The following is a 25,119-nucleotide window of genomic DNA, read 5'->3' as shown; positions in this document are numbered from 1 at the left end:
CAGGGGCAGCGCTAAGCAGGCCACAGCGTGCCCTGCAGGCCACCAGGGGAATGAGAGAAATGGGGATTTCTGGAGCCCAAGAATCAGAGCTCCATAAACAGCAGCCCTTGTTTCTCTGAGTCCAGGTGAAAATCTACCCTGGCTCAAAAGCTAGTGCTCCACAGGTCTGAATTTCTTTGACAAAGTTCAGTGGTGCAGTGTCTGGTATACATCTAGTGCTCAGTACATATTTGTTGAAATAGGATGAGCAGTCAGTCACTTTCACTCACCAAAAACTAGAGCGGGGGATTTGCTGCCAGGCACCCACTTTGAAACAAAAAGATGTGCATTAATGAAAGAGGTCTGTGACCCAGGCAGAGTCTAAAGATTTAAGTGAGTGTGTGTCTTCTGTCATCCAGGGTTCAGCAAGTGGTGATGATGAGACATGGAAAGAAAATTCCATTCAGCAAAACCCCAGGACCTGACCCAGGGATGCTGATGGAGAAGGTCCCACCCCTAAGGAACAAAGAATGGCAGAGGGCAGTGCCATGATATGGCAGAAGGACACAGCCCAAACCAGACAGATCCCATCTCTCAATTCCCATGCAAGCTTGAGCAAGTCACTCTCACTCTGAGCCTCAGTCTCGTCTGGAAAATGGGCCACCTCATTCTCAAAACCACAGTGGATGTCATGCACTGGATGTCACGACTTGTATGGCAGGTACCGAGCACAACATTCAATGCTCTTAAGAACAGACCATGTTCCAGACACTGGGCTGGCCCAGAACAGGAGCTCCACCATGGGTGGTGATAACGTCAGTGGCCAGGCACGGTGGGTGGAGCACCGGCACTCCAGTCAGGAAGCTGTGGTGCCAGTCCCAGCTCTGTAACCTTACGCCAATCATGGACCTCGCTGGGCCTCATCTATGAAATGAAGTTCTTGGAATCAATGATCTCCCAAGGATCTTCGGCTCTGATGACCAGAAGATGCTGCAGCTTTTTATCTGCCTAGGACCTTTGCCCCTGAGTTACTCTTAAATGCTTGTCTACAGTTTCTCAGCTGGAAGGTGAATATATTCACTTTTACGCCTGAGAGGCATATTACCTCAGTGCTATTGCTTTCATTACTCCAAAAAGGAGAAGAATGCAATCCTACCTTTACAGCAACAATGATGGTTTGGTTGGCCCCAAAGGGCTCTTGTGCAATCACTTCAATGGTGGATGTCCCGATCATAGACCCTGATGCTAGAAAGCCTTTCTCATCAACATGCACAACTGGAACCTTTTCGGGTCCATCCAGGACGCGGTAGCTCAGAGAGGCTGCACCATCCCTTTGGAAAACAAAACAGAGCTGTTTTTGTAGATGGCAGCAGTGGGAGTGGGCCTGGATACAATGCCAGGAGATCTAAGAGTCTGAGGCTCCTCATGGTCCTGGAAGGAAAAAAAGGCCCAATCTTGGCCTCACGGACCTCAGGACCACGTGCCATCAGTTGTCTGAGGCTTCATCAGTCACCCACGGAAAAGTAATTCAGAAATCCAATGGTTCCGAGCAAAGTGTGGCTTCTCACTCTTCCCAGAGCAGTGCCTGCCGTGGGTCGGCCAGCAGGGAGGGAGAGACTGTGAGGGCAGTTTCTTTCATCAGCTCCATGGGACATTTACTGTAAAATATCATCTCTGCAGCAAATTGTTCTCAATTTACTGAAGCAAGGCAGCCTGGCATAGTGGAGGATGGGGCTTTGAGTCGGACAGAATCCAAAGCCGGTCCCAACATGTCCTGCCACCAGCTGTGTGCACATTATGTCCCCTCTTCTCTCAGCGTTGACTTCTTACATGGTAAAAGGTGCGTAATGGTCCTGCCTTGTCCTATTTCTAAGGACTGTCAACAGGATAAAAACAGGCTACCCGCCAAGAAAACTGTTAGCAAACTACTGATACTATGCACTGGGTAGGAAGCAAATTATGCCGTATCTTTTACCCTTTTACATATTTATTAATATAATAAACCCAGGAAACAAAGGCCTCCAGCTCCCAGGGCTAGTTTCCATCATCTCTGTCTCTTCCACAGCCCTATAGATGACTAGGAGCAAATGTTATTGCCTCTGCCTAAACATTCTTCCCCCACCAACCCCTTCCTCTTAACCTGGGGAACTCTTATTCATCCTTCAAGAACTCCAGCCCGAGAATCTCCATCTGGGACATGCCTCCCCTAAATCCCCATGGACAGCACCCTTCTTTGGGCTCTGGTTTGAATATTACACCTTGCTTTTTAATAGCCTTCTCCTGCTACCCTCCTCCGGGGCACCCTATGTCACCCATATCTGTGTTCCTGGAGCCCAGCACGGAGCCTGGCACTTTGTTACTTTTGGCTGAATGAAAACATGTATGTGTTTCATGCAACATGTAAGTGTCCTGTGGCCCGTGGAGTCTCCCGCTTGGCAACTGCCATTCAAATGCAAGCCACTCTTACGAAAGGCATCCCCTTGGAATCAAAGGTAGGAATTATGTTTGCAGAAGAGCTTTAAACAGCTTTTCCCAAGCGTTACTGTGTGGCCCCCTCGCCTGGGGATCTCCCTAGGGTGCAGCTTCTCCCTGGGCAGGTCTGGGGTGGGGCTTGAGAGCTGCATCTCCTCTTCCCAGTGATGCTGATGCTTCTGGCTCATGGGCTACACTCTGAGTGGCAAGTCTTGAAACACAACACTTCTAAGCTGGGTTTTTTTTCCCTTTTAAAGACTGAATTTTAGTACCTCACATAAAAATGTTTCTAGGCTACAAGGAGGAAAAAGAGACCCCAGTGAGAAGTGATTTCAAGAAGCAGAGGAGCACCACAGAAAAGAGAAGGAGCAGGCAGAGGCCTCACCCATTCCAAGCACAGCAGGAGAAAACCTCCCTGAAAGCACCAATGGCTCCTGACAGTGTTGACACATGAGCTGTTGGATGCAAGCACAGCCGCACAACTTTGCTGGAAACAAGAGCTGACTCACGTACCTGTTTGTCTGCAGCTTTATATATGAGTTGGGCGACATTAATATTTGTTCTGCTTCTATTTCAGGGTTGAGCAGCTGCAGCTTCTCAAACACCTGCAAGAGAGGGCAAGTTTCACTTCCGATGGGGCACTGGAGTCACATCCAAGCCAGATGTTGGCTTCTCTTCTAGCAGCAAGAGCCGAGGAGGGGCCAGAGAGGAGAAAAGCGGCTTTCTCTGTCAGGTCACTGGTGACATGATGTGAAGGGCTGACCTTTAAGAGGCCAAAGGTGTGGCCGGGTGCAGTAGTTCAGCCAAGGCAACACAGCAAACCCCCAGTCTCTACAAAATAATTTTAAAAATTAGCCAGGCATGGAGTGTGCAACTGTAGTCCCAGCTACTTGGGAGGCTGAGGCTTGCACTCAGTCTGAGCAACAGAGCAAGACCCTATCTCACACACACACACACGGCCAAAGATATGATGAGAAAAGGTAGGCAGGCTCACATTTGTGTAGCCTAATGGGAGCTCCTTCAAGGAGCCTGGAAACACAGGCCTCTCCCTTCGTGCCCAGTGAGGGAGAACTTTAGCTGCCAGGATGTGAGCACGGAGGGCAGCACACACAACTCCAGCACCAGGGTCTGCTCAGGATAACTGTGCCAGGACTGAGCCTGGACAAGACGCCACTGAACTGCTCCTTTCTCTCACAAAGACATCCTGCTCCTCACTGCCACTGTTTCAGAACAACCCCGTTCCACCTCCCAGGCCCCTCTGGCTGGCTCTGGCCATGTTCTTGCAGGATCCACATAGACACACACAGGGGCCTGGTGAGGAGCTCAGTTCGGCAAATGATCAGCCTCATGAGGTTGGCTCAGATCTGATCCTGGGACGCCCAGGTGCTCCAAGGCCCTGGTGGCTCCCCGAGCCTGTGGTGACAGCACTTACCTGGGAACTCCAGGCCCCTTCTCTGCAAGACTTCAGATGTGTCCACCACCTGTGTAAGTCCCCTCTCTCAGGCCCCTCAGGGCTGCTGCCTCCTTGGCCTCCCAGCCTGGCTCAGGGGCAGTCACTCGCTGGCAGGTAAAGCTGTGCCCTGAGCTCCCCACTGGCCTCTGATCAGACCAGGTGGACACCCCTCGGGCCTGAGCCCTGGGCCATGGCCAATATCATCGGATCTGACGAGTGATTCTCCAAGAGGAAGATGGCCTGATTCCATCCCTCCCAGCTCCTCTGTGCTCTGTCCACGTAAGCCTAGATTTCCTTGTGTGTAACATGGTCCACAACTAACGTCCTCTCCATGCCTGTCTTGAGAGTTGTGGGCTCCATATGAGGTGACAGGAGAAGCAACACTTCCCAAATGGTGAGAAACAGCCTTTGGGAGCTGGGTGGTGTTTTGGTGTCAGGTGAGATGAGGCTGACTCGGATGCCCCCTTCCGGCATCCACACGGAAGCCACCTCACTGAGTCTGACTTGGACACACTTACTGCCCGGTAAATACATTCATAAATAGGATTCCTCCTATTTTTTTTTAAACCATGCATTCCTATTTTCTCTCTTTAGATGGAGGGGGAGTTGTAAGAGATTTCCCACTTTCCTGTTAACTATAAGAAAAGCAACAGCACAAGCACCAAGGTAAATGGCAACTGATACTTGATCTCATTGTCAGGGAGACAACAGGGAGTGGCGGGACCTGTGGCAAACTGGAGAGTGCAGCTCTAATGGAGTCAAGGTTGCTTCTCATCGCCTGCTGATTTTGCTGTGGCAGACACCATATCTTTAGGACATGCTGCATCTTAGATTTTTACATAGAATCTTCCTATCTTTACATGACAACAAGCTGTCTCAAAGGCCTGAGTGAGCCAAATAAAACACGTTTGTAGGCTGGATCCAGATTCTCTAGTTTCTGATTTACTCAAACTCCACCTGCTGTCAGATAGGGAAACAGAGGCACAGAGCTGCCAAGTGACCCAACTGAGGTTACAGAATTTGGAAGCTGCAAAACCCTGCCTTTAATTCCATGATAGACTCCAGGACTTACTTCCTTTTAACAAAGAACATGCATTTGGTGAGTGTGGGGACGTGCATGTGTACCTCTGTGTTGTATGTATGTGTCTCTATGTATGTGTGTCGTGTGTGCATGTGTGTTGTGTGTGTGTGCATGTGCAGGCAGGGGTGAGGGGTTGGCAAATCGGTGGGGGTTTTTTTGTGGGTGTTTCTTTCTTGAAAAGTTTGCTTCTTTGCCCCTGATCAGGGAGGTGCTTGGGTTAGATATAGTTTATTTCTTCTTGAGGCGGGGACTAGAAACTGTTTCTTTTCTTGGGACATATAGGGAACATTTTTTGTTTTTCTTTACAGCTTAGGAGCACCCAAGGGTTACCGAGGCCCAGAGGAGCAGAACAAGGCCCTTGAAGACAAAAATGCTCTTCAGAGCCAACTTGCTAACTACCCACCTTGCAGAGGGGCCCAGAGGGGCAGGAACTCGCCCAGAGCCCATCCTATAAGTAGCAGGGACAGGCTGGATACAGACCCAGGGCTGCACCCCAGGCAGGAGAACCGCTAGACGCAGTCCTGACCCCCTGGCTCTGAACAAAGCGCCTCCCTCTCTCAGGCTGTTTTCCAAATGCAGACAGGGCACAGTCCTCAGGCCTCTTGAGGCCACCCCCAACTTACCCTGTGACCTTGACCCTCCCCGCCTCAGGGGCATCAGCAGTTGGCAGCCCCTGCAGCCACTGCCCCGCAGGCTTCACCTGAGGACTGGAGGCAGCAATACTGAAAAACGTGCAAGGGTGCCCCAGCCTCTGTTGGGTGCTCTATGTGTGTTAAATAAACACAAATGATTAAATTATCGGCCACTCAGACACAGTGAGCCCCAAGCTCAGAATTCTTTGCTCTTTTGGCCACACATCAAGTGAGTTCCCACCTCCAGGCCTTTGCCAGTCCCTCCCATCCTGAAACATTACTCCTCTGTGAAGCCTTTGCTTGGCCCCACCTCTGGGCTCCCATAGCACCAGTCACACCCGGATGCTTACCCCACTGCGATGGACCACTGTCATCCCCACGGACTGAGAGCTTCTCAGGTCTCTCAGCCCCTGCCCATGCAACATGTGGCCCCGAAGGAGGATTGGGCAGCTGGCACTTCCTCTCCCACTTCCCTGTGGCCTGTCCACCTGCCTCCTACCTGGACTTGGATCTCATCCGAGAGTTCTCTGGCCAGGCCATACAGCTGCCCCGACGTGGGGTCCACAGCCTTGACAACCACCCTCAGCCCGGTCCGGCCTTTCACCCGGCCGAGCACGTTCATGGCAAAGTTGTACTGTGATGGGAGTCGGATCGACGCCTGGGAAGACATCAAACACGTTTTCAGGGGTAAGGCCCAAGTCCCTGTGTCCTCAAAAAGGCAGAGCCAGACAGTAGCCCCAGACCCCCCAGCCCTCCGGTCCTGGTAGCTGTTGGCCTGTTTTCAAGGGCCCTGCCTTCCTGCCTGGGTTGGGTCTGCTAACCCCAGAGCTGTGCAGACCCGGCTTCCCCAGCATGGGTGCCCGGGTCCTGCCCTGCCTGCATCGCACAACATGCACAGATGCATTTGGAAAATACTGGGCCCACCCACATAAGCCAGGGGCCTTCACGACAGGATGTCCCTCAGACTTCAGTGCTTCTAGGTCACCCAGAGCGATGCTGGGTTTTGCAGTGTGTCCCTGCAGACTGTTCTGTTTTGGTATATCTGTTAATAAGTCTCACTGCTTGTGTTCCATGGGAGCAACCTGGGGGAGCCCCCAGGCACCAGAGACAGGACCCTGTTCCCACTGGGTGAAGTGGGGGGGCATTCGTCCTACACTAGACAAGCTTCAGGCAGCCTTTAGGAAATCCCATCCCTGGGCCTGGGTCTCTTTCCAGGCCTCCATCCCCACTGTCCCTGAATCAGGCATGGAGCGACCTTTCAAGCCACCCTCCACTTGGGTCCTATGTGTCCAAGGCCCACCTGGGCTTGAGCCTAGAGTCACAGGGGCTGGTGCCCAGTACCATTTCCCCACTGGCTTGCTGGGCAACCCTGGGCAAGTCCCTTCCCGTTTCTGGCCTCAGTTAACACAGAGAGACTTAGTAGTCTCCCTGGCATCTTCCAGCTCTGACATCTCAGGAGAAGCCAGGGCCCCTCGCTGGGCTAAGGGAAGGGGAGTTTGGCCTCTGGGATGAACCAGGAGAAACCGAGGGCTGCTAGGCATCATCTCAGAAAATGGTAAGAAGCTGCAGACTCTGACCTCCCAGGACTTTTGTGACTTCCTCACACAGCCACTTCTGTTAGGAGAGGCACCTACTTACCCCGTCTGTGTGTTTAGCATTTGGGAGAAGGGAGTCCCGATGAGCCTCGGGAGAGGGAAGAAAGTGGGAGGGCCTCTCTAGGTGTGAGGGTGGGGACTTCCTCTGAGACAATGTGGTGGGAACCCTCCCTGCCCGTCAGGGTGCTGGCCTGGGACAGGGGTGGGAGGTGAGCTCTGGGTGGGGTGGTTACCTACCTCGTGGTGCCGCCCTCGGAGGTCCAGGACGTCCCGCTTGGTGACAGACCAGTGGAAGGTCAGGCCTGGCACGGCATTGCCAAAGGAGAAAGGGTTCTGGTGGTTGGTGATGCCGGTGACATAGATGGGCATCTGCAGGGGAGAAGTCAGGCCCAGTGAGCAGTAGCTCCCAGCACTGGGAATGCCCCCAGAAGCTTTGCTGCCTCCTTCAAGCAGTGGGAGATGAACCCAATTCCTCCCCAACTAGAGAAGAGCACAGCACAGGTTTGGGAATTTTGATGAAATATCAAACGAGCAAACCAGAGGTGGGACTGTTTTCCCCACACTGTCCCTCCCCTGCAGCAGGTTGCGCCTCTCCATGGCCAAGAGACTCATTTCCGGAAGGAGTCCCTGGAGCTCTAGGAGGCCATGGGTCCCCCAGCAGCACAGCTCGTGCTGCCCCACAGTGCTGGTTCCTCCGGGCCCCTCTCTCCTAATCTAGCTGGGGTCCCTGCTCACAGGGCATGCGTGGGTGGGGTCACCGGCTCCTTTAGTCTCTATTTGCTGAGTCGGCTTGAGGGCACAGGTGGAGGCAAGACGGCAAAAGGCCACAGCAGGTGTCGTGCCAGGCTGCCCAGTCCACTCCCAGTGCTGCCACTTCCTAGCTGTGTGGCCCTGGGCACGGGTCTTAAGCTTTCTGTGTGTTCATTTGCTCATCTGCGACATGAAGATGGTTCTGACACCAGCCTCCCAGGGCTGCTATGAACACCAAATGGATTAATGTCCAAGACAGCACGGAGTGGAGTAAGTGCTATGGTCACTGTGCTCCTGTTAGGCACCTGGTGCTATTCCAGATGTGGGAAGGTGACAGGCCAGCAGGAAGCAGGCCTTCGTCAGTGGCTACCAGAGAGCAATGGAGGGTGTCTCCCTGGGTGGGGACAGGTGGGAAGCGGGCCCTAGATACCCGGGCCAGGCAGATGGAGGAGGTGGAGAAGCACTCTAACTCGAGGACAGGGTTCCAGCAGTGGCTCTTCGGGAACCAGGATTCAGAGCCCAGGAGGTCCCCTCACCTGGGTGCCCGTCCTCATCCGCATGATGGGGGCGCGGATCCTCACGGCCCGTAGCAGCAGCACCTCCACCTGCACGAGGTCCTAGGGAAAGAGGGTGGCACTTAGGTGTGGGGATGCAGTGCTGGCCAGGGATGTTTCAGGAAGGGACCTCTCAAGGGAAGGAGGCTGCGGCTCAGAGTCTGTGGCGAGAAGGCCCCTCAGGATGACCAGCACGGTGCTCCTCTGCCGAGGGAGGCCTGGCTTTGTGGGCGGCTCGTCCCTCATGGGCCAGCCACTGCCTCTCCCAAGGTCCCACAGGTCCCAGCCCAGTCCCCTGAGGCTGCTGCCCTGTCTGATCCAGCTGTTCCAGGTCAGCACTGCAGACCTGGGGCCGGGGACTGGTGCCTGATCTTCCTTAGGCCTGGCTGCCCTCAAGCAACAGGTCTCCAGGCCCTCCCAACCCCAAATCCAGCCTGTCTCTGACTGAGCAGGGTACAGGGACAAATGCAGGAGCCCTGTAGAGTCTGATCAGAACTTATAACCTCCTTCATTCTGAACTCCACACTCCTATTAATCTGGCCAAAGACTAACTCTCCTGGCTTCTTCCAGGCTTCTTCTCAGTGCTGCTGAGTCATGCTGAACTGAGACTATTAAAACCCTTAGACTCTTTGACGTGCTCATGCTGAGCCCATCTTCTGAGGCTCATGACTTGGGCTAATGCCTGGCACACAGTAAGTGCTTGATAAGCACCCATACCCCTCCTTTCACTCATCTTTCTGCTCAGTCTCCTCCTACTAGTCCTGGCCTACCCCACAGCCTTGGAGTGCTGGTTGTGTGATCTGGATTGGACAGACGGAACTGGAAGCATCTGACCAGAATCACATTCCAGGCATGAACAAGGGGCCGCAGGTGAAGCCCCTGCCTGCCTGGGCTCAGAACATGCCTTTCAGATAGGGCTCGTGGTGCACCCCTCCACCTGCCAAGGACCACCAGGGCCTTTCCCCAGCACCTTCCCAACCCGCCAGATGGGGGACCTAGAAGGGAGGGTGCCCAGCAAGGTTAGACCACAAAGAAAAGGAATATGCAGGGCCCTGTGCCCCTCTTGCTGAATTTCTAGCCAGCTGCCCTTTACCTACGCCCTCAGGAGAAAAATCAGCCAGCTCCTGAGGCTGCACTCCTTTTTAGAGAAAAAAAAAAACAGGGTCTCCTGTGGTCCTGAATGTCACGCTCCAGGAAGCCCATCTGAACCCTATCCCATCCCCAGGACAAGTTTTTACATCCCCAAGGCTTTCTCTTTGTCTTCATAATTGACACACACTGGGAAAAGGAGTAAATCAATGAACTCAATGACAGATCAAAGTCAGCCTCCGAGAACAAGCACTTCCCTGCACCCCCTCTAGGGCGGTGCACTTGCCAGCTTCCGGGGTGCTGTGTTTACAGGCTCTGAACTCAAGACTGCACAGACTGCTTCCAGGGGACCTAGTTCTCATGAGGAATGATATGACTGACTCTGAAACAGGTTTCTGTCCACAGTTGCATTACACATCACAGAAGGCTCTTCTTACAGACCAGGTTTCTGGTGCAGCTGTGAGTGGAACCCCAAAGCAGCCTTCCGAGATGCTTCTGCAAGTCACTGCTGGCAAAGGAGGTCAGGGAGAATGCAAAGACCCTGATTTTAGCCCCGAGCCTTGAGAGGACTCAAGGAGATGAAGGCAAAGTGCTCAGAGCAGCGCCTGCCCTCACCTCCACTGGAAGGGCCCTTTGGGGCCGGGGGTTGCTGAACACCCTGTCCCATAAGGAGCAGCTGGAAGGACTGGGAGACTCAGCCTGGAGAAGAACAACCTCTGGGGGTCTGGGTGCTTCCATATTGGCAGGGCTGTCCTGCACCAGGGTCCCTGCAGGGACTGCAGACCCAGGGGGCAGAAGCAGCACCCTTGGAGAGGGGTGGTCCTCAGAGGTAGAACTCAAACACAGTAAAGAGGCTTATGTCCCAGGCACAGCTGCCCAGTCTCCAATAGCACGCCTGTTACCTGAGAGATGATGACCACCTTGCCGGTCTCTGCATCCACTGCCTGCACGAGCCCAGACACAGTGCCGTTCCCGATGGCGAGGCCTTGTACCAGCCCGGCAGCGCTCACCAGCGCAACGCTCTCATTGCTGATGGAGAAAAGGATGTTGGACTGAGGCTGGGGGCCGCCCTCGGAGGTGACCTGAGCGGGGAGGAAACAGCGGTGTGTCAGTGCCCGTCATGCCAGGCAGCCCGCACCTCCCACTCAGAGAGCCAGGGCCCCAGTGCAGGCAGCTTCTGCCTTCTTCTCCCAGTCACTGCATGCAGGGCCAGAGGCGGCGTGCCCGGAACCGGGTGGTGGCCTGCACTGGGGCTGGAGCAGGACGTGGCCTCTTGGCTCTCACCTGCATCGTGGCCCCGATAAGCAGTGTCACCTTCCTGGGCATCAGCCGGAATGGGGGAAAGACCTGTTGGGAGACACAGGAGAGAAAGGACTACTGTGCCCCAAGCCCATGGCACCAAGCATAACTCACACACTACGTTTCATGAGAGGAAAACGTGGGGCATGGACATCGCCCCTCTCTGAGCAGTGACCAGAGGGCCCAGGGTCCTGGGCCAATGCTGGGGGCTGTCTCCCAGCCATTGGCCGAGGCTCCCTGGTTCTCTGGGGTGTGTTCTTCTGTTTGTGACTGTTTCACTTTCCCTAGATGTTAAAACCCAAAAGCTGGGCCGTCCTCTTGGAGGGATGGCTTTTATGCAGTTGAGCCATCCCCTTAGAGCAGCGGTTCTCAGTGTGTGGTCACTAAGCAGCAATGTCAGCAGCGCTTGGGGACACATTAGCAATGTACAGCCCCAGCCACCTGGCCTGTGGAGCCAGAGGTGGCCCCACAGAACAGCCCTGCCGATATGGGAACACCCAGACCCCCAGAGGTTGCTATTCTAGCACGCCCTCCGGATTAGCCTGGGAGGAGACCAGGGATGTCGGTGCCACTCTGTGCAGCAGGTGAAGCCCCCACCTGCTCCTCCTGCGACCCCTACAAGTGCCTGCCTGGCAAGAGTAGGTGAGTGAACGCAGGAGGTGGCCAGGGTGCTACATGTGTGGGAGTATCAGTCTCTGCAGCTGTGCTATTGATGGGCAGAAACAAATTTCTCATCACCAGAAGAAGAAAGGTGCACCTCCATCTAGAGACACAGATGGCACCCACCTGCTTCGGATCACAGATTAATGATGCTCACCAGCCCCTGCGTGGCTCAGACGCAGGGTGGATGCTGGCAGGGTTGGTTTAATGCTGCTGCTGTGAATAGACTTAAAATGATGCCTGGGCCACAACTGCCATGGCCTGTGGCTGCAGTGGGGCTCCTGTCATAACCTAATGCCCCGAGACAGCCCCATACCACACACTGAGCCGGTGTGGGGACCTCAAAGCTCCCCTCATCCAGGAATCACCTACTTCAGGAGTTCCCTTTATGACACCTCTGCTCACGCAGCCCCTGTGACAGGTGCCCACTGCCCTTGAAGTGCCTGTTCTAAAGGCTCAGGACTAATGGTTAAGGAGTTCTTCTACACATGAGTCAGCATCTGTCTAAACTTCCACCCAGTCAGTGCTTTCTGGGAATGGTCCTGGTGTGTCCCCTTGCCATGTGACCAGGTACACCCCTTCTCTGAGCCATACAATCCCCCATGTCACAGAGGAAAAGTCAAGTCACTTGGCCCCCTCCCTTCGGTTCTGCCAGTCTAACTTTGCTGCCTCCCAGATCCCTAGAGCTAGTAACAGCTGCCTTTTGATGAGAGGACATTGTAGGACACAGATTTTTATATGGCTTCTCTACAGTAGCTTCCTGGACTGTACTATAAAGATACTCCCAACCCCCAGCACTGGGCTGATCCCACATGGTGTGGGAAGAACCTGTCTTACTTCAATCTGTTGTGGGGCTGAGTTGATTCTCTGTCCAGCTTTATTGGTCACACTTGCAGTTAGACTGGTCTGGCCAATGGCCACGCCGCGGATGAGGAATGTGATAGTGTAGTTGTCAAGGGCTTCATCGAGGGCCCTGAAACAGAGGGAAGGGCTGGGACTTCTCCAAGACCACCCCGTGGGAAAGGCTGCAGCCGGGGTCAGCACTGTCTCTGAGGTGCCCTCCTCTGACCCCTAGGAGAACTCACACCAATGTAATGATCGGGGAGGCTGCTCGGAGCTTCAGGTCCATGAAGGGGAAGTATTTGGCCAGGAATGGCTTCTTGTGCAAGTCCAGCACGCGGACATATGCCTTCACTGTCTTCCCAATCTCCACCTGCATCATGGGGACAGAGGTTCAGGGGCGGCCTCCAAAAGACCAATCCTACCATCTATGGTGCCCCATGACTTTCTGAGATAGCATCACCAACCTCAACCCACAGACCTGGGAATCAGGAGAATCACCCAGGTTGACTTCTGGACTATCAGCCAGTCAGCAAATGAAAATCGATGAGGGGGAGCTTGGGGATACTTAGAGGCATAAATTCCACATTCTACTCTTAAGTAACTAATACACTAATTGGGGAGATGAGACACCACTTAGAACAGCAGCATCCAGTAGGAGCTCAATAAATGCTCACTGACTGAACAGCTCACACCTGGCAGTGTATAATACAGTAAGAACTTTAGGAAATGAGAATCAGAAATACACAGTGAAGAAACAGATGATTAGCAAACAGCAGTGGAAATGAGATTATAGGAGGAGTATGTGAGGCTGGGTAGAGCATATTAGCTTCTTAAGGAGCCTAAGCCGCATGAACACTCCCCTTTTAATTACCAGCCCTTCTATCCACTGAGTAACCTGACCGCAACCCTCTGAAGCCCAGCTTTAGTCACCTCAGATATCTGGAGTAATAAAAATTCCGTATCAGTGTGAAAGATAAACTGAGATCTATTCCTTGTCTCTTTTTGCAATGGCGCTTGGCATGGGTGAGTTGTACTCATTTGCCACTGAAACCCCAGAGAACCCAAAACCTATATTCTGGGAAGAAAATACATGCTCAGCAGGGCATGTGCCTGGTTGATTAATAACCTACACCAGCCAGAAGACATGAATTCCCAGGTCATGGCTAATTTAGAGACAGCAGGATTTACTGCCAAGCCTCATGGGGATGTCACCTGGGATGAAGAAGTCCTTTACTGAAGGGACTCTGAATCCTCCACATGTAGTGAAGGAGATGGGAGACAGCTCTGCAAGCTCACAGGGGAAGGGATGCAGACCCCAGGAGCAAAAGCAAAGGCCATGCGGAACATTCCTCCCACAGTTCCCTCCCTCCCAGTTCTTGCAGGTCAGCCGAGGGTGCCCTGTCATGAAGCTTCCACTGACCTTGTCAACCACACGGATGTACAGCTCCTGAATGTCCGATACGTAAACGACAGCCTTGGCTGGGGCCGGGAAGACGAGGCACAAGTCATGGATCATGATGGTGGATGAGCCCGGGAGCAAAGGGTGCACCTGCAAGGTTGGGGCAGAGGTGGAGGGGTGGGTGGTGGGTTATGCAGCTGCAGGGCCCCCCTCTGCTCAGGTCCATGAGGAGTGCCTTGCCCTCAGCACCAGCCTATCACCTCATGGGATGCCAGTGGCAGAGCCCGCCAGGCCAGCACTGGGAAGCAGTGGACAAGGGAAATCCTACCCCAAGTAGTGCCCTGCCCACCTCTCGTCATGAGCCCCACTGCTGGCCAGGAGATTGGCTTGGGATATAACACATTAGTGCCAGGCTGGATCTCACAGAGCATTGATCTCCACTTGCACATTTTACAAAGAGAAGAAAATGGAAGTTGCTCCAAGGAGGCCAGTCAGCAGCCTTGGGACATGCACCAACTTGAGGGCAGAGTGAGGATGCAGTCCCAGGATGCCACATCCTGAGCTGGCCACCTACTGCTGCAGCCCTGGTGCTAGAGAAGCACCCCGTGGGGTCTTCTGTGAAACCGCAAGTCAGGGGCTGGCAGAAAACGAGGCAGATGCTTTCCAACGGCAGCTTGCACAGGAAGTCCCAATCAGACTGACGGAACCACAGAGCCTGGGAGTGGCCTGCAAGGCCACTCCAGTGTGAGCTATGTGCATCTCGCTCATCTTTGTGTCTCATCACATCCCCAGCTCTGTGTGAAGCAGTGACTGCCAAGGTGTTGTGAGTGAATGAACAAATCAGAGCTAGTTTTTTTCCAGCCTTTTCACTGCCAAAGACCCTTTTAACATTTATTTATTTTATTTATTATTTTTAGAGACAGAGTCTCACTCTGTCCCCAAGACTGGAGTGCAGTGATGGGATCACAGCTCACTACAACCTCAAACTCCTGGGCTCAAGGCAAGAGCCCACCTTTTAATCCTTTTCTCTCTACCCACTTTTAGGGATTCTACCTTTAAGACTCTCTCCCCTAAGAAAGTGCATCACAATCACCCTCTCATGCTGCAGAAGATGGGCATTCACACAAGTAACATATCTGTTTATGATGGAATTCACACAGCTTGTCTTACTGCTTAGGTGCATATTTCACTCAGGTGGTCTTGGAGCTGGGCAAGCAGGGACAGGCCATGAGGCGAGTCCAGCCGGCTGCCCCACTCCTCTATCTGGGCCTGGCTTTGTTACTTGCTCTTTGTGGTCTCATATTCTTGGGGCGGGGAGCAAGGGGTTTTAAAGTAAGCACTTCAGGGTTTGCAAAGCTAGAGTTTCAATATCAAGAAGCTACAAACAAAATTTAAAAAATTTAAAAAAAAACAAAATTTCTGACCCAAAGGTGACAACCAAATAGGATCACATCACAGCCAACATCAACCCTTCAACAGCTGCCCAGCGCTCTGAGAATGAGCTCAAAGCCTTAGCACGCCCTGTAAAACCTGGTGTGGCCTGGCCCCTGCCTCCACTCCAGATTCCACGCACATCACACTCCCCCACTACACTTATGCTCCAGCCACGCAGGCCTTCTCTCCCACTCATACAGACAGCTTGCTGCTGCCTGCCTGCCTCCGGGCCTCGCAGCCCACCTTAAAGACCTGGACTCTTTCCCCAGCCTCCACCTGCTGGCTCCAAGTCATCCTTCAGGCCCAGGTCCAGCGTCCTTCCTCAGAACAGTCTTCCCTCATCCACGTCAGCTCCTCCAGCACCTCTTCTCCCTCTTCTGGGGGCTGGGCCTGCCGGGTGCCATCAATGTTGATGGGACCCACAGTGCACTTGGCCTTCCCCTCCAGGCTGTCCCTAGCACTCACATGCCCTCAGGACTCAGCCCAGCATCTGGTACAGCCTAGCCTCCTATGAGCACATCTTGATTGGATGAAGATCCAGGGCCACTGCTCTGAGTAATTCTGGATAAGGTCATGGAACCTGGTGCTCCAGCCTGCTCAGCTTTACAGAGTAAAACCAGCTTTGTTAAGACTTGGAAATTCTGAAAATCACCTGCAACCCTCATGGACCTTCACTTATTTGGAAAGTGCTGATTCTGGTCCAACCAATTCAATGTGCAAATGAGTTAACTGAGGCCCAGATGATGGGACAGGGATATGACTTTGAAAAGGCAGAGCTGGGGATAGAACCAAATACCCTAACCCCCAATTTAGGCTCCTCCCCCGACTCTCCACTTCCCAGGGGAATGGGGCTGGAGGCCTCCTGTAGCCAGAACGGAACTGCAGGGCTGGGGAGGAGGGAGAGTGGACAAAAGCAAAGGCCTAGCTGAGAAGGGCCCAAGCCCACAGCTGGCTGGGAGCACAGAGGATCAACGAGCTACCCAAGCTGCACACACCACCCGTGTAATGATGGGTACATCAATACAGACAAAGCATGCCTGGGTTATTCCACACAATGACTTACGGTAGATGAATAAAGATCCCGGAGTGGACGTCATGCTTATACTACAAAACAATAGCTTTGTGACTGGAGCCATCGCCACATGAGCCTGGTGTCAAGTATTGGCTGAGGAGCAGGGTCCAGGAGCCACCAGGTTTCTGCTTTTGCTGGGGCTGATTGATTCCAGGTTATTACATTTCTCTCAAAGAAAACTCATTGAAAAATTACAGAGAGTAATGACAGCTTTCTTTGAGAACCCAATTTAAGGCTCCAACCTGAAACTCCTACTATAGTTACTGCTGTCAGGAGTGGGCAGGTCCTTCACAATATGAAGAAATTCCATAGTGCACCGACTGCGGAGCCCACGCAGGGCAATGCAGGGAAGGGCTTTTTCTCTCTTTTTTTCTCCTTTAAAAGAACCATCTTGCACATTTTAAACAAAGACATAAAATGGCAGTGGGGAAATCAATTGCTCTTCCACTCGATTTCCCAGGGGATGGGCATCCAGCTACCATCTCTGGAGTCCTCGAAGCGTGGCCTGCCCCTCAGGCTGGTGCACAGCAGCTAAATGCACCCCACAGCAATGCTGTAAGGGGGTGCCCACCAGGCCACTCTGGAGGCTTGGGTAATGGAGGGCGCTTGGCTGCTAGCTGGTGGCAGAGTGAGACCCTGCACTCACTCCTAACTACACCGTGCATGCGGCTCACACCACACAGCTTCTCCGTGTGTTCTGGACACACCTGCTTCCTGATTGACACACGGGAGAACGTTTGCGAGGGGAAAGAGGTAGTGGTGACCCATGCCCAGAATGAATTTTAATTTCTGAGTGTTGAAGGTGTCACCTGAGAACACTGGGAAACACCGAGCCAAGAGGAAAGTTCTGTCAAGTCAGAGATGACAAATGTGTCATTGCTCATTAAGATGCTGAGTGCAGCCAGAGGCAGCTCTGCGCATGTGGGGGCTGAAACTGTCAAATACCTCGGAGCTTGCCAGGCCCCAAGGCTCTGCCCACATCATCTTGGTCCCCACTTCCTGGAGCTCTGATCACATTTCAGATTTGTTCCCTGACAGGTGGCGACTGCAGGGGATAAGGGACCTTGCAGCTATTTTTGAATGTCACTGGAGCCATCGGCTTCCATTTCCTGCAGGCTGCTTGTCAACGTCACGTGATGGGCCGGAAAGTGTCAAGCGAGTGTGCCCCTGATTACCTGCCCTCAAGGCCAGCAAGGAAGGACCTAAGCTCACACGAAAATCACAGGCACTGAGTGGGGCCCTGACCTGGGCGCTGGATGAAACTTCACACAGGGACCCGGCCAGCCCTGTGACCTTCCCATGGGCGAGGACTGGGGATGTGCACCACTGTCCACAGATCAGTCTCAGGGAGAAAGAGGATGCACTTGACTTCAGGCCCTGCAGTTGCCACCCACTCCCCAGTCATCCTGGACACGCATCCTCACCTGAACAATGGCCCCATGACTGGCTGCGCCTCACAGGACCCAGGAGATGGAGAGATGCAGCCGCAGCTCATAGGACCCAGGAGATGGAGAGACACAGCCGCAGCTCACAGGAGCTGGGCCCCCCGGCTTCATTCCCTCCTGAATCCGCAGTGCTTAGCACAGCACCTGGCACACGATAAGCACTCTAGCGTCTCTGAGTGCACGAGTTAATGGGAAATGTAAAGTGCCCAGCAGGCTCCTTCCCCTGCTTTGGTCATCTCATGGGTTCCACCTGGAGGACTTGATTGAAATGTAAAGAATCGTTGAAAAGAAGGAAACCCTAGGCTTAAATCGGATAAACACTCCTATGTGCAAATCAGCCGAAAACAAAATAAAGGCCCTTACAGAGCGTTCTGGGGCTGTGTGAGCAAAATTCATCACAGCCCTGCACAGTCCATGCCCATCGTGTGGGGATAAAAACCTCCACAGGACCCCTGCTGCGTGAGCCCCAGAGAGCCCCCCAGAGACACTCCAAAGCCACAGATGCCCGCAAGCCATCCTTGTGTGCTGAATATGTATCAACAGGAAGGAAATAAACCCTTTCTGTGAGCTAACTGGGGAGCACCGGGGGCTTGTCTATCTGTGCTGCTGCTCAGCAGCTGGAAAAAGCCACAGCCACGTGTAGACATCCCTCGGAAACAGCCGCCTGCAAGTGTTTCTGAAGCAACCAGGACCTGCTGCTGACGTCAATACTCCCTGGAAAATTCCTCCTGCAGGCTTCAGAAGAGACCAGAGGAACCAGGGCCTGATTGGAGCTGCGAGGGTCTTTGGCACAAGCCTGAAATGAAGGGAGGTGGAGACCCCAGTAGGCAGGGCGCCTCCATGGAAGGAAACTTCTGGAGCAGAGCAGTTCACAGGGCCTGTGGCACGGGCTGCTGCTTGCCATAGTGGAGACTTGTCCCAGGTCCTGCCTGCAATGGGCACTCTGTGCCACTCAACCAGGCCAGCGGCCACTCCACAATCCAGAAAGAGAGTGCCAGAGCTCCCCTGTAGCCACCTGTAAAACAGAACTGCAGAGGCACCCCTAGAATCGCAGCATTTTAGGATTCAAGAGGAGTTTAAAGGTCTCCTGGAGAGACTTGACTCCCATGCTGGAATCCCACCTTGAGTCTTTCAGACAAGTGTCGCAGCTTCTGCTCAAATGCCTCCAGAGACAGGGAGCTCACTACCTACAGCGGCAGCCTAGTCCATCACCAACCTCTAGGAACTCTTGTTCTTGGAGAAAAGGTCTCCCTCTGGTCACAAGTCCACCCTCAGAGCTTGCACAAAACGACAGGTGCAAGGTAAATGTGAATGAGAGGGTGCCCCGGTTTCACTGGCACTGTACACATTTTTCCCTAACTTGGAACTCCCCTCTTCTTGGTAATGGGGAAGTTTTTATTAATTTCTAAAAGTAAACAAAACAAGGCATATGTCAAGCAGTCAGAATTAAGATGTAAGGTTCTCCTCACTCGCATGGCTGAAGGAAGAGCTGGGGAATTGTTCTTTCTTCTATGAGGGGATAAGAATGCTTAGGGGACACTGCCTGTGGTCTCAGGCTCCTCGCCTCCTCCAATGTCCTCCAACCACAAGCGTGTTCCCAGGTGCTGAGGGCGTCCTGCCATCCAAGAGTCTGCCTCTGAGAAGAACAGGAACAGCGGGACTCCCTCCCCCTCCCCAAGACACAGCACTGAGAAAACATCCTCTCTGCAAGACAGCTGGAGACCAACATCAAACATTGAAGGAAGGTTTTCGAAAATACCCCAAACACCAAACAAAAAAACTGAATTAAAAAAATTATTAAACAGGGGGTGTTTCACACAAAAATAGAGATCTCTATTTTCTCTTGAAAATCAGAAGCTCTTGCCTCACAGGCCCACACCCCCACACATCAAAAACCAGCCGGAGGTGCCAGTTCTGCAGGACAGTGTAAGGAGGCCACAGACTTCCCCAGGAAACACACACACAGCCGTTTAATATCTCTGGGATGATTCCAAGGGCACACAGCAAATGATGAAGTGTTTATTGGAGAAAACTGCTAACATCTGGGAAGAACAAGGGCCTGTGGTGTGTGAAATAAGATGCCCGTCCTGCCTGACCTCCCACCCCAGTGAGCGGGGCTCCGCTCCAGACTGGTTCCTCCAAGATCACAGGACCCCCTTACCCCCAGCTCTCGTTCAGGGGATTCGTTTCCTAGGAGGGGCAGGATGTCAGCTTTTCTTTTCTTATCATGCCCCCAGCTACAGCTTGCTGAGACTGAGTCCCAGGAAAGTGGGCTCAGAGGTGGGGGCTCTCATCTTCCACCCAGACCCCATTTGTGGGATGGAGGCTCTGCCTTGGGCGCAGCACCCGTGAGAATACTGGGGCCCGGCTGCCCTTCCCTGGCTCATGGGGTGGGGTTCCCTGCTAAGAGAGGCCAGCCAAGGAACACTGGAGCTGCTGCCCCACTCACCAAGGGACCAGCTCCTAACGTGCAGGTATCACCAGAGAGAGATGCACCACTGTGCCCAGCACCATAGCTCTGGCTCAGAGAGTTTGCCTGGGAAAGCAGCTGGTGCACAGCAACTAAATGCACCCAGAAAACAGGTGTGAGTTGCTCCTGAAGGGACTGACTTCATGTGCAACAGAGCTCGGAGGAGTCCAAGCCTAAGCACACTCTCCAAAACAGTGGAGGTTGTGCTGAAAGGCAACTGGGAGGCGACAGAGAGCCTGGGAGGTGTGGGCTACACTGGAGGCTGGCAAGTTTGCCAGAGAGAAATGGAAAAAGAGAGAGCTAGGAAGAGCTTTCCTGGGGTCAGAACAAACCTTAAACATCTTCTAGGGAAAGGGTCCCTTCAAAGGATCCTGAATAGGATTGGACTGAGTTGTGTAGGAATGTGTGCCCCAGGGAATTACTGAAGACAGTGGAGCAATCAGCCTCAATTAGTGGAGCTCAACAGTTGAGTGGTCAGTGAAAGACAGCCAAAAAAAGCCCTGCAAAGGCCACAGTCATCCCAGAGTGACAAAGGACATACCAAGGTGTTATCCCCTAAGAACAATATCAGAGACTTCTCACTAGGGAAAAGTGTGTGTGGGTGGGTATGTTTTCAGCAAAACAGCACAGCCTGTGTGTGTGTGTGTTCAGCAACATAACACAGCTTGTGTGTTTGTGTGTGTGTGCGCGTGTGTCTTTGTGTCTTCAGCAAAATAACAAGGCCAGTCACTAAAGAAGTAAACAGGCAAATAATAATAACAAGCTCCAGCGTGGGGATGGGGAATCAGTACGCAGAGTTTCTACAATACATTACCTAAAATGTCCAGTTTCCAACAATTATAGGACATGAAAAAACAAAACAAAACAAGAAAACATGACCTGTATTCCAGAAAAAAGCCAGATGACAGAAACTGTCTGTGAGGGCTACCAGAGATCAGATTCACCAGGCAAAGCCTTCCAACCAAACAACGATGAAGGGAGTAAAGGAAGATTTGATAACAATCTCATATCAAACAGAGAATATCAAGAAAGAAGTAAAAGTTAGAGGAAAAAAAATAGAAATTCTTTTTTTTTTTTTTTTTGAGACGCAGTCTCGCCCCTTCGCCCAGGCTGGAGTGCAGTGGCACGATCTCGGCTCACTGCAAGCTCCGCCCGCTGGGTTCACGCCATTCTCCTGCCTCAGCCTCCCGAGTAGCTGGGAATACAGGTGCCCGCCACTACGCCTGGCTAATTTTTTTTTTTGTATATTTAGTAGAGACGGGGTTTCACCGTGTTAGCCAGGATGGTCTCGATCTCCTGACCTCGTGATCCACCCGCCTCGGCCTCCCAAAGTGCTGGCATTACAGGTGTGAGCCACCGTACCCGGCCAGAAATTCTTAAGTTGAAAAGTATAATAGCTGAAATGAAAAATTCACTAGAAGGGCACAAGAGTAGATTTAAACTGGCAAAAGAAAGCATTAGCAAACTTGAAGATGGACTGCCAGCTTACATTAGCAACATGAAAAAACATAAAAACTTAAAATAACATAATAAAAGCAGAACATTAAATTCTTCCATGCCATGAGCACAGCTAAAGCCAATGCTTGCAAGAGTAGGGAAAGGGTCAAGAGAGAAACACAGGAAAAACAGAGAAAGGTGAGACATCTTTTAAAAGCAATTCTCTTTATGGCTGTTACAGTGCTCCTTATGGAATAATATTTTAATCTTAAAGGATTGATTGAAAGGAAACCATTAGGTAACTAACAGTTTGTGGACAGGGAATACAAATCACAAAGGTTTCATGAGAATGATTAAAGTTGTAGAATGAATCAGAGAATCTAAAGACCTTGCTAATTATAGCTGACGTGATTAAGTGCTAGCTTTTTTGTTTTTTTTTTTTGGAGACAGGGTCTGGGTTTCTCACCCAGGTCTGTTGCCCAGGCTGGAGCATGACCACTGCTCAATGCACCCCTCAATCTCCTGGGCTCAAGCAATCCTCCTGCCTCAGGTTCTTGTGTAGCTGGGACCACAGGCCTGTGCTACCATGCCCAGCTAATTTTTTGATTTTTCTTTTATTTTTTTTGTGGAGATGGGGGGTCTCACTATATTGTCCAGGCTGGTCTTGAACTCCTGGGCTCAAGTGATCTTCCTGCCTCGACCTCCCAAAGTTCTAGGATTCTGAGTGTAAGCCAAGTACTAGCTTTCAAAATAATCAATCAGTTAACCACACAACAGCCCAGATAAGGAATGAAAACCAACAGTGGGGACCGATGGCCCAAGCTTACCATGGCGACACCCCTGGCCTCCTGGTAGGCCACCTTGACAACATCTGCGGTGCTGGTGTTGAGGAAGAAGTAACCTGAGCCTTCCCTGATGCGGAGCTCCGCCTGCAGGAGGCAGATGCAGGGAGGGTTGGGCCGCATGTCAGAGGGCGAGGAGTCCCCCCGTGGGTCTTGCCCAGGAAGGTGGCAGGGCAAGGACTGTACCTGGATGCCAGGGTGGTTGTAGATGGTCACCTCTTCTGGGCTCACCCTCACGTCCTCCACCAGGATGAGCTCTATGGAGGCCGACAGAGGCACCAGAGGGTCATGCTGAAGGGCAAGGGCAAGGCCATCAGATCCAGGAGGACATGATTAGGCTGCCCCTCAGGAAGAACAGGCTCAAAGGCCCTAGGGCCTGGCCTTGCTCCTGGCCACAAGCCCCTGGTGCTCCTGAGCTCAGCAGAATGGCCACAGACCCTTTGAGGCCTCCCTTCAGCCTCCTGGGGTGGAATGAGTTGCTGGCTCCTCCACTCCAGACTGAGGAGGGGGTTAGCAGCAATCCAGCTTAGAAGACGCCACCCCAACCCACCAGGCCCCAGTGGTGGGCAACTCACACACACACCCTGCCTTGTAGGACCTCACAGCAAAGGGTCAGCTTCAGAGTGTGTGGCCGCCGGCCAGGCCAGGCATCGGGAGAGGGTCCCCTGGAAGAGTGGCCAAGGCTGGCTCAGGAGAGGACAATGACAGCCCTCATCCCCCAGGGTGGCACATGACCCACTGAGCTCTGCTTCCTGCCATGTGTCACACAAGGAAGCCACCCAGATCTGAGGCCCCCAGGAGGTCACGTGTTTGAGCACCTCCTCAGGGCCACAGGTGTGCCAGGCACTCAGGGTGCAGCAACTGCCCGCAGGGAGAGGCGACTCCAATGCACAGATGGAAGAGCAAGAGTGAGTCAATGACAGGAAGGTGTGCAGTGTGGGTGACAAGGACAACGAAGGTGTCTGCGAGGGAGAGCAGCTCTCAGGGGAACAGAGACTGCAAGGTGAGGAAGCCTGAGTGACTCAGCAATGGGGGGTGGGGGGACATCGGGGCAGAGAGAGGAAGTGCAAAGTCCTGAGGGGAACATGTCAGGGTGCTCAGGCATCAGGCAGGAGGCCATGACGCTCCCCACTCCCAATCAAGGGACTCCTGGTGCCAGTGAGGACTGAGCCATCAGGGACAGGCACAGGTGTGCCCCTTCAGTGACCACCTCCCTCCAGGCCAGCCTCCCCAGTGCTGCTCTCATGGGGCCCCAGCCTCTTTCAAAGTTTGCTCCCAGGAGGACAATAGAAGTGCCTCATCCTGGCATTTAGGGACCCTGGGAATACAGTCCCACCTTCTTCTTCCAGCCTGTACTTGCTGTCTCCACCTTATTCAAGACCTAAGTTTCCTTGTGGCTGTACCCCCCATGAGGTGGCTGTCATCCAGGAAGGGCTATTCTTGAGAAGCCCTTCCCATTCCCACCTCCGATGTACCTATTGGTCCCCTACTATTAATAGCAGTGCCTCTCCTGGGGCCTCCAAGAGGCTGGGGTGGGGGAGTGGTGGTCAAGCAGACAGTGACTCAGGACACTGTGATACCCAGTGGAATTTAAGCAGAAGTAGGAGGCTTGCCCCGCTACCCATAGCCCACCCACCACTGGGCCCTGGGAGATACCGGCTGCTTTGTTCTGGCAGAGCTGAGGTGGGACTCCTGGTAGCCAGTGGCAGTGGCAGTGATGGCTGTGGTTCCTGATGCCTCATGAACCAAAATGGCCTGCAAACCTGAGACCAGGAAGAGGGAAGCCACTGCTGGATGTCTGCCCATCACCACCCCTGAAGCAGCCCCTCCCTCCTTCTGATTTGCGGTTTCGAATCTGAAAACAGACAACTGTGTGTGTTGAAACTATGTGGATTGTAAGAGTTAACAGGACCTAAGCACAGATAACTAAGCTCCCACAGGCACTGGCCCACCTTGGCAGGCTTCCTGTCTGGTCTCTGTTCTCCTGCCTGGGCCATCGGGCTTGCGCCCAGCTCACCATGCAGCTTCTTTTGGCCACTCTCATCGTCCTGGGACACCAGCTGCATGGGCAGCTCAGGCTCGATGCTGGCCAACAGTGGCCTGGTGGACTCCCACTGGATGCTCAGAGAGCTGAAGTTGTCGAACCGGCGGCCCTCCTGGTCGTAAGCAGCCAGGTCCAGCAGGGGGTTGCGGTGGCTGGACACTGGGACCTGCAGGGAACACAGGTCAGACGCTGTGGTCACCCCCAGGACTGGACCTGGACACTGACCACGCAGTGCACTCTGAGGCCAGCAGCTGCCCTGTGGGCTCTTGGGGGTGCTGGTGAGAGAATGGGATGTGCCAGAAAGCAATCCTCACTATTGCCACCCACTAGGTCCCCCCATGGCCCTGTCCAAGCTGGCCTCTGGCTCCAGACCACAGCTCTCAATGGAATGAGAACCACTAGGGGGCCTTCAGCAACACTGGAGGCATTTCTGGCTGTCCCTACTGATGAGTCAGGGGGTTGCCACTGGCATCTAGTCGGGAGAGGTCCATGATGCTGCTAAACACCCTATGATACACAGGACAGCCCCCCATAGGAACTATCTGGCCCCAAATGTCAACAGTGCTGAA

At 53.2% G+C, this 25,119-nt stretch overlaps 1 protein-coding gene across 1 annotated transcript in view; it reads right to left on the bottom strand.

The window, feature by feature from the left end:
• Positions 1–25,119, bottom strand: part of NUP210 (nucleoporin 210) — a 106,249-nt gene that overhangs the window by 13,119 nt on the left and 68,011 nt on the right. The window contains exons 17-30 of the mRNA XM_054480320.2: positions 24,524–24,716; positions 24,163–24,269; positions 22,693–22,797; positions 22,492–22,593; positions 13,828–13,956; positions 12,650–12,777; positions 12,402–12,537; positions 10,890–10,952; positions 10,508–10,687; positions 8,499–8,579; positions 7,450–7,581; positions 6,117–6,275; positions 2,965–3,056; positions 1,136–1,310 (exon numbers count right to left, since the gene is read on the bottom strand). Of these exons, the coding sequence (XP_054336295.1) occupies positions 1,136–1,310; positions 2,965–3,056; positions 6,117–6,275; positions 7,450–7,581; positions 8,499–8,579; positions 10,508–10,687; positions 10,890–10,952; positions 12,402–12,537; positions 12,650–12,777; positions 13,828–13,956; positions 22,492–22,593; positions 22,693–22,797; positions 24,163–24,269; positions 24,524–24,716 (1,782 nt within the window). The remainder of the gene's footprint in view (positions 1–1,135; positions 1,311–2,964; positions 3,057–6,116; positions 6,276–7,449; positions 7,582–8,498; positions 8,580–10,507; positions 10,688–10,889; positions 10,953–12,401; positions 12,538–12,649; positions 12,778–13,827; positions 13,957–22,491; positions 22,594–22,692; positions 22,798–24,162; positions 24,270–24,523; positions 24,717–25,119) is intronic.

This window comes from Pongo pygmaeus, chromosome 2 (genome assembly GCF_028885625.2).
Source record: "Pongo pygmaeus isolate AG05252 chromosome 2, NHGRI_mPonPyg2-v2.0_pri, whole genome shotgun sequence".
In the NCBI taxonomy this organism is placed as follows: domain Eukaryota; kingdom Metazoa; phylum Chordata; class Mammalia; order Primates; family Hominidae; genus Pongo; species Pongo pygmaeus.
The sequence above is the reverse complement of the archived record's forward strand: the minus strand, read 5'-3'. Positions and strand labels throughout refer to the sequence as shown.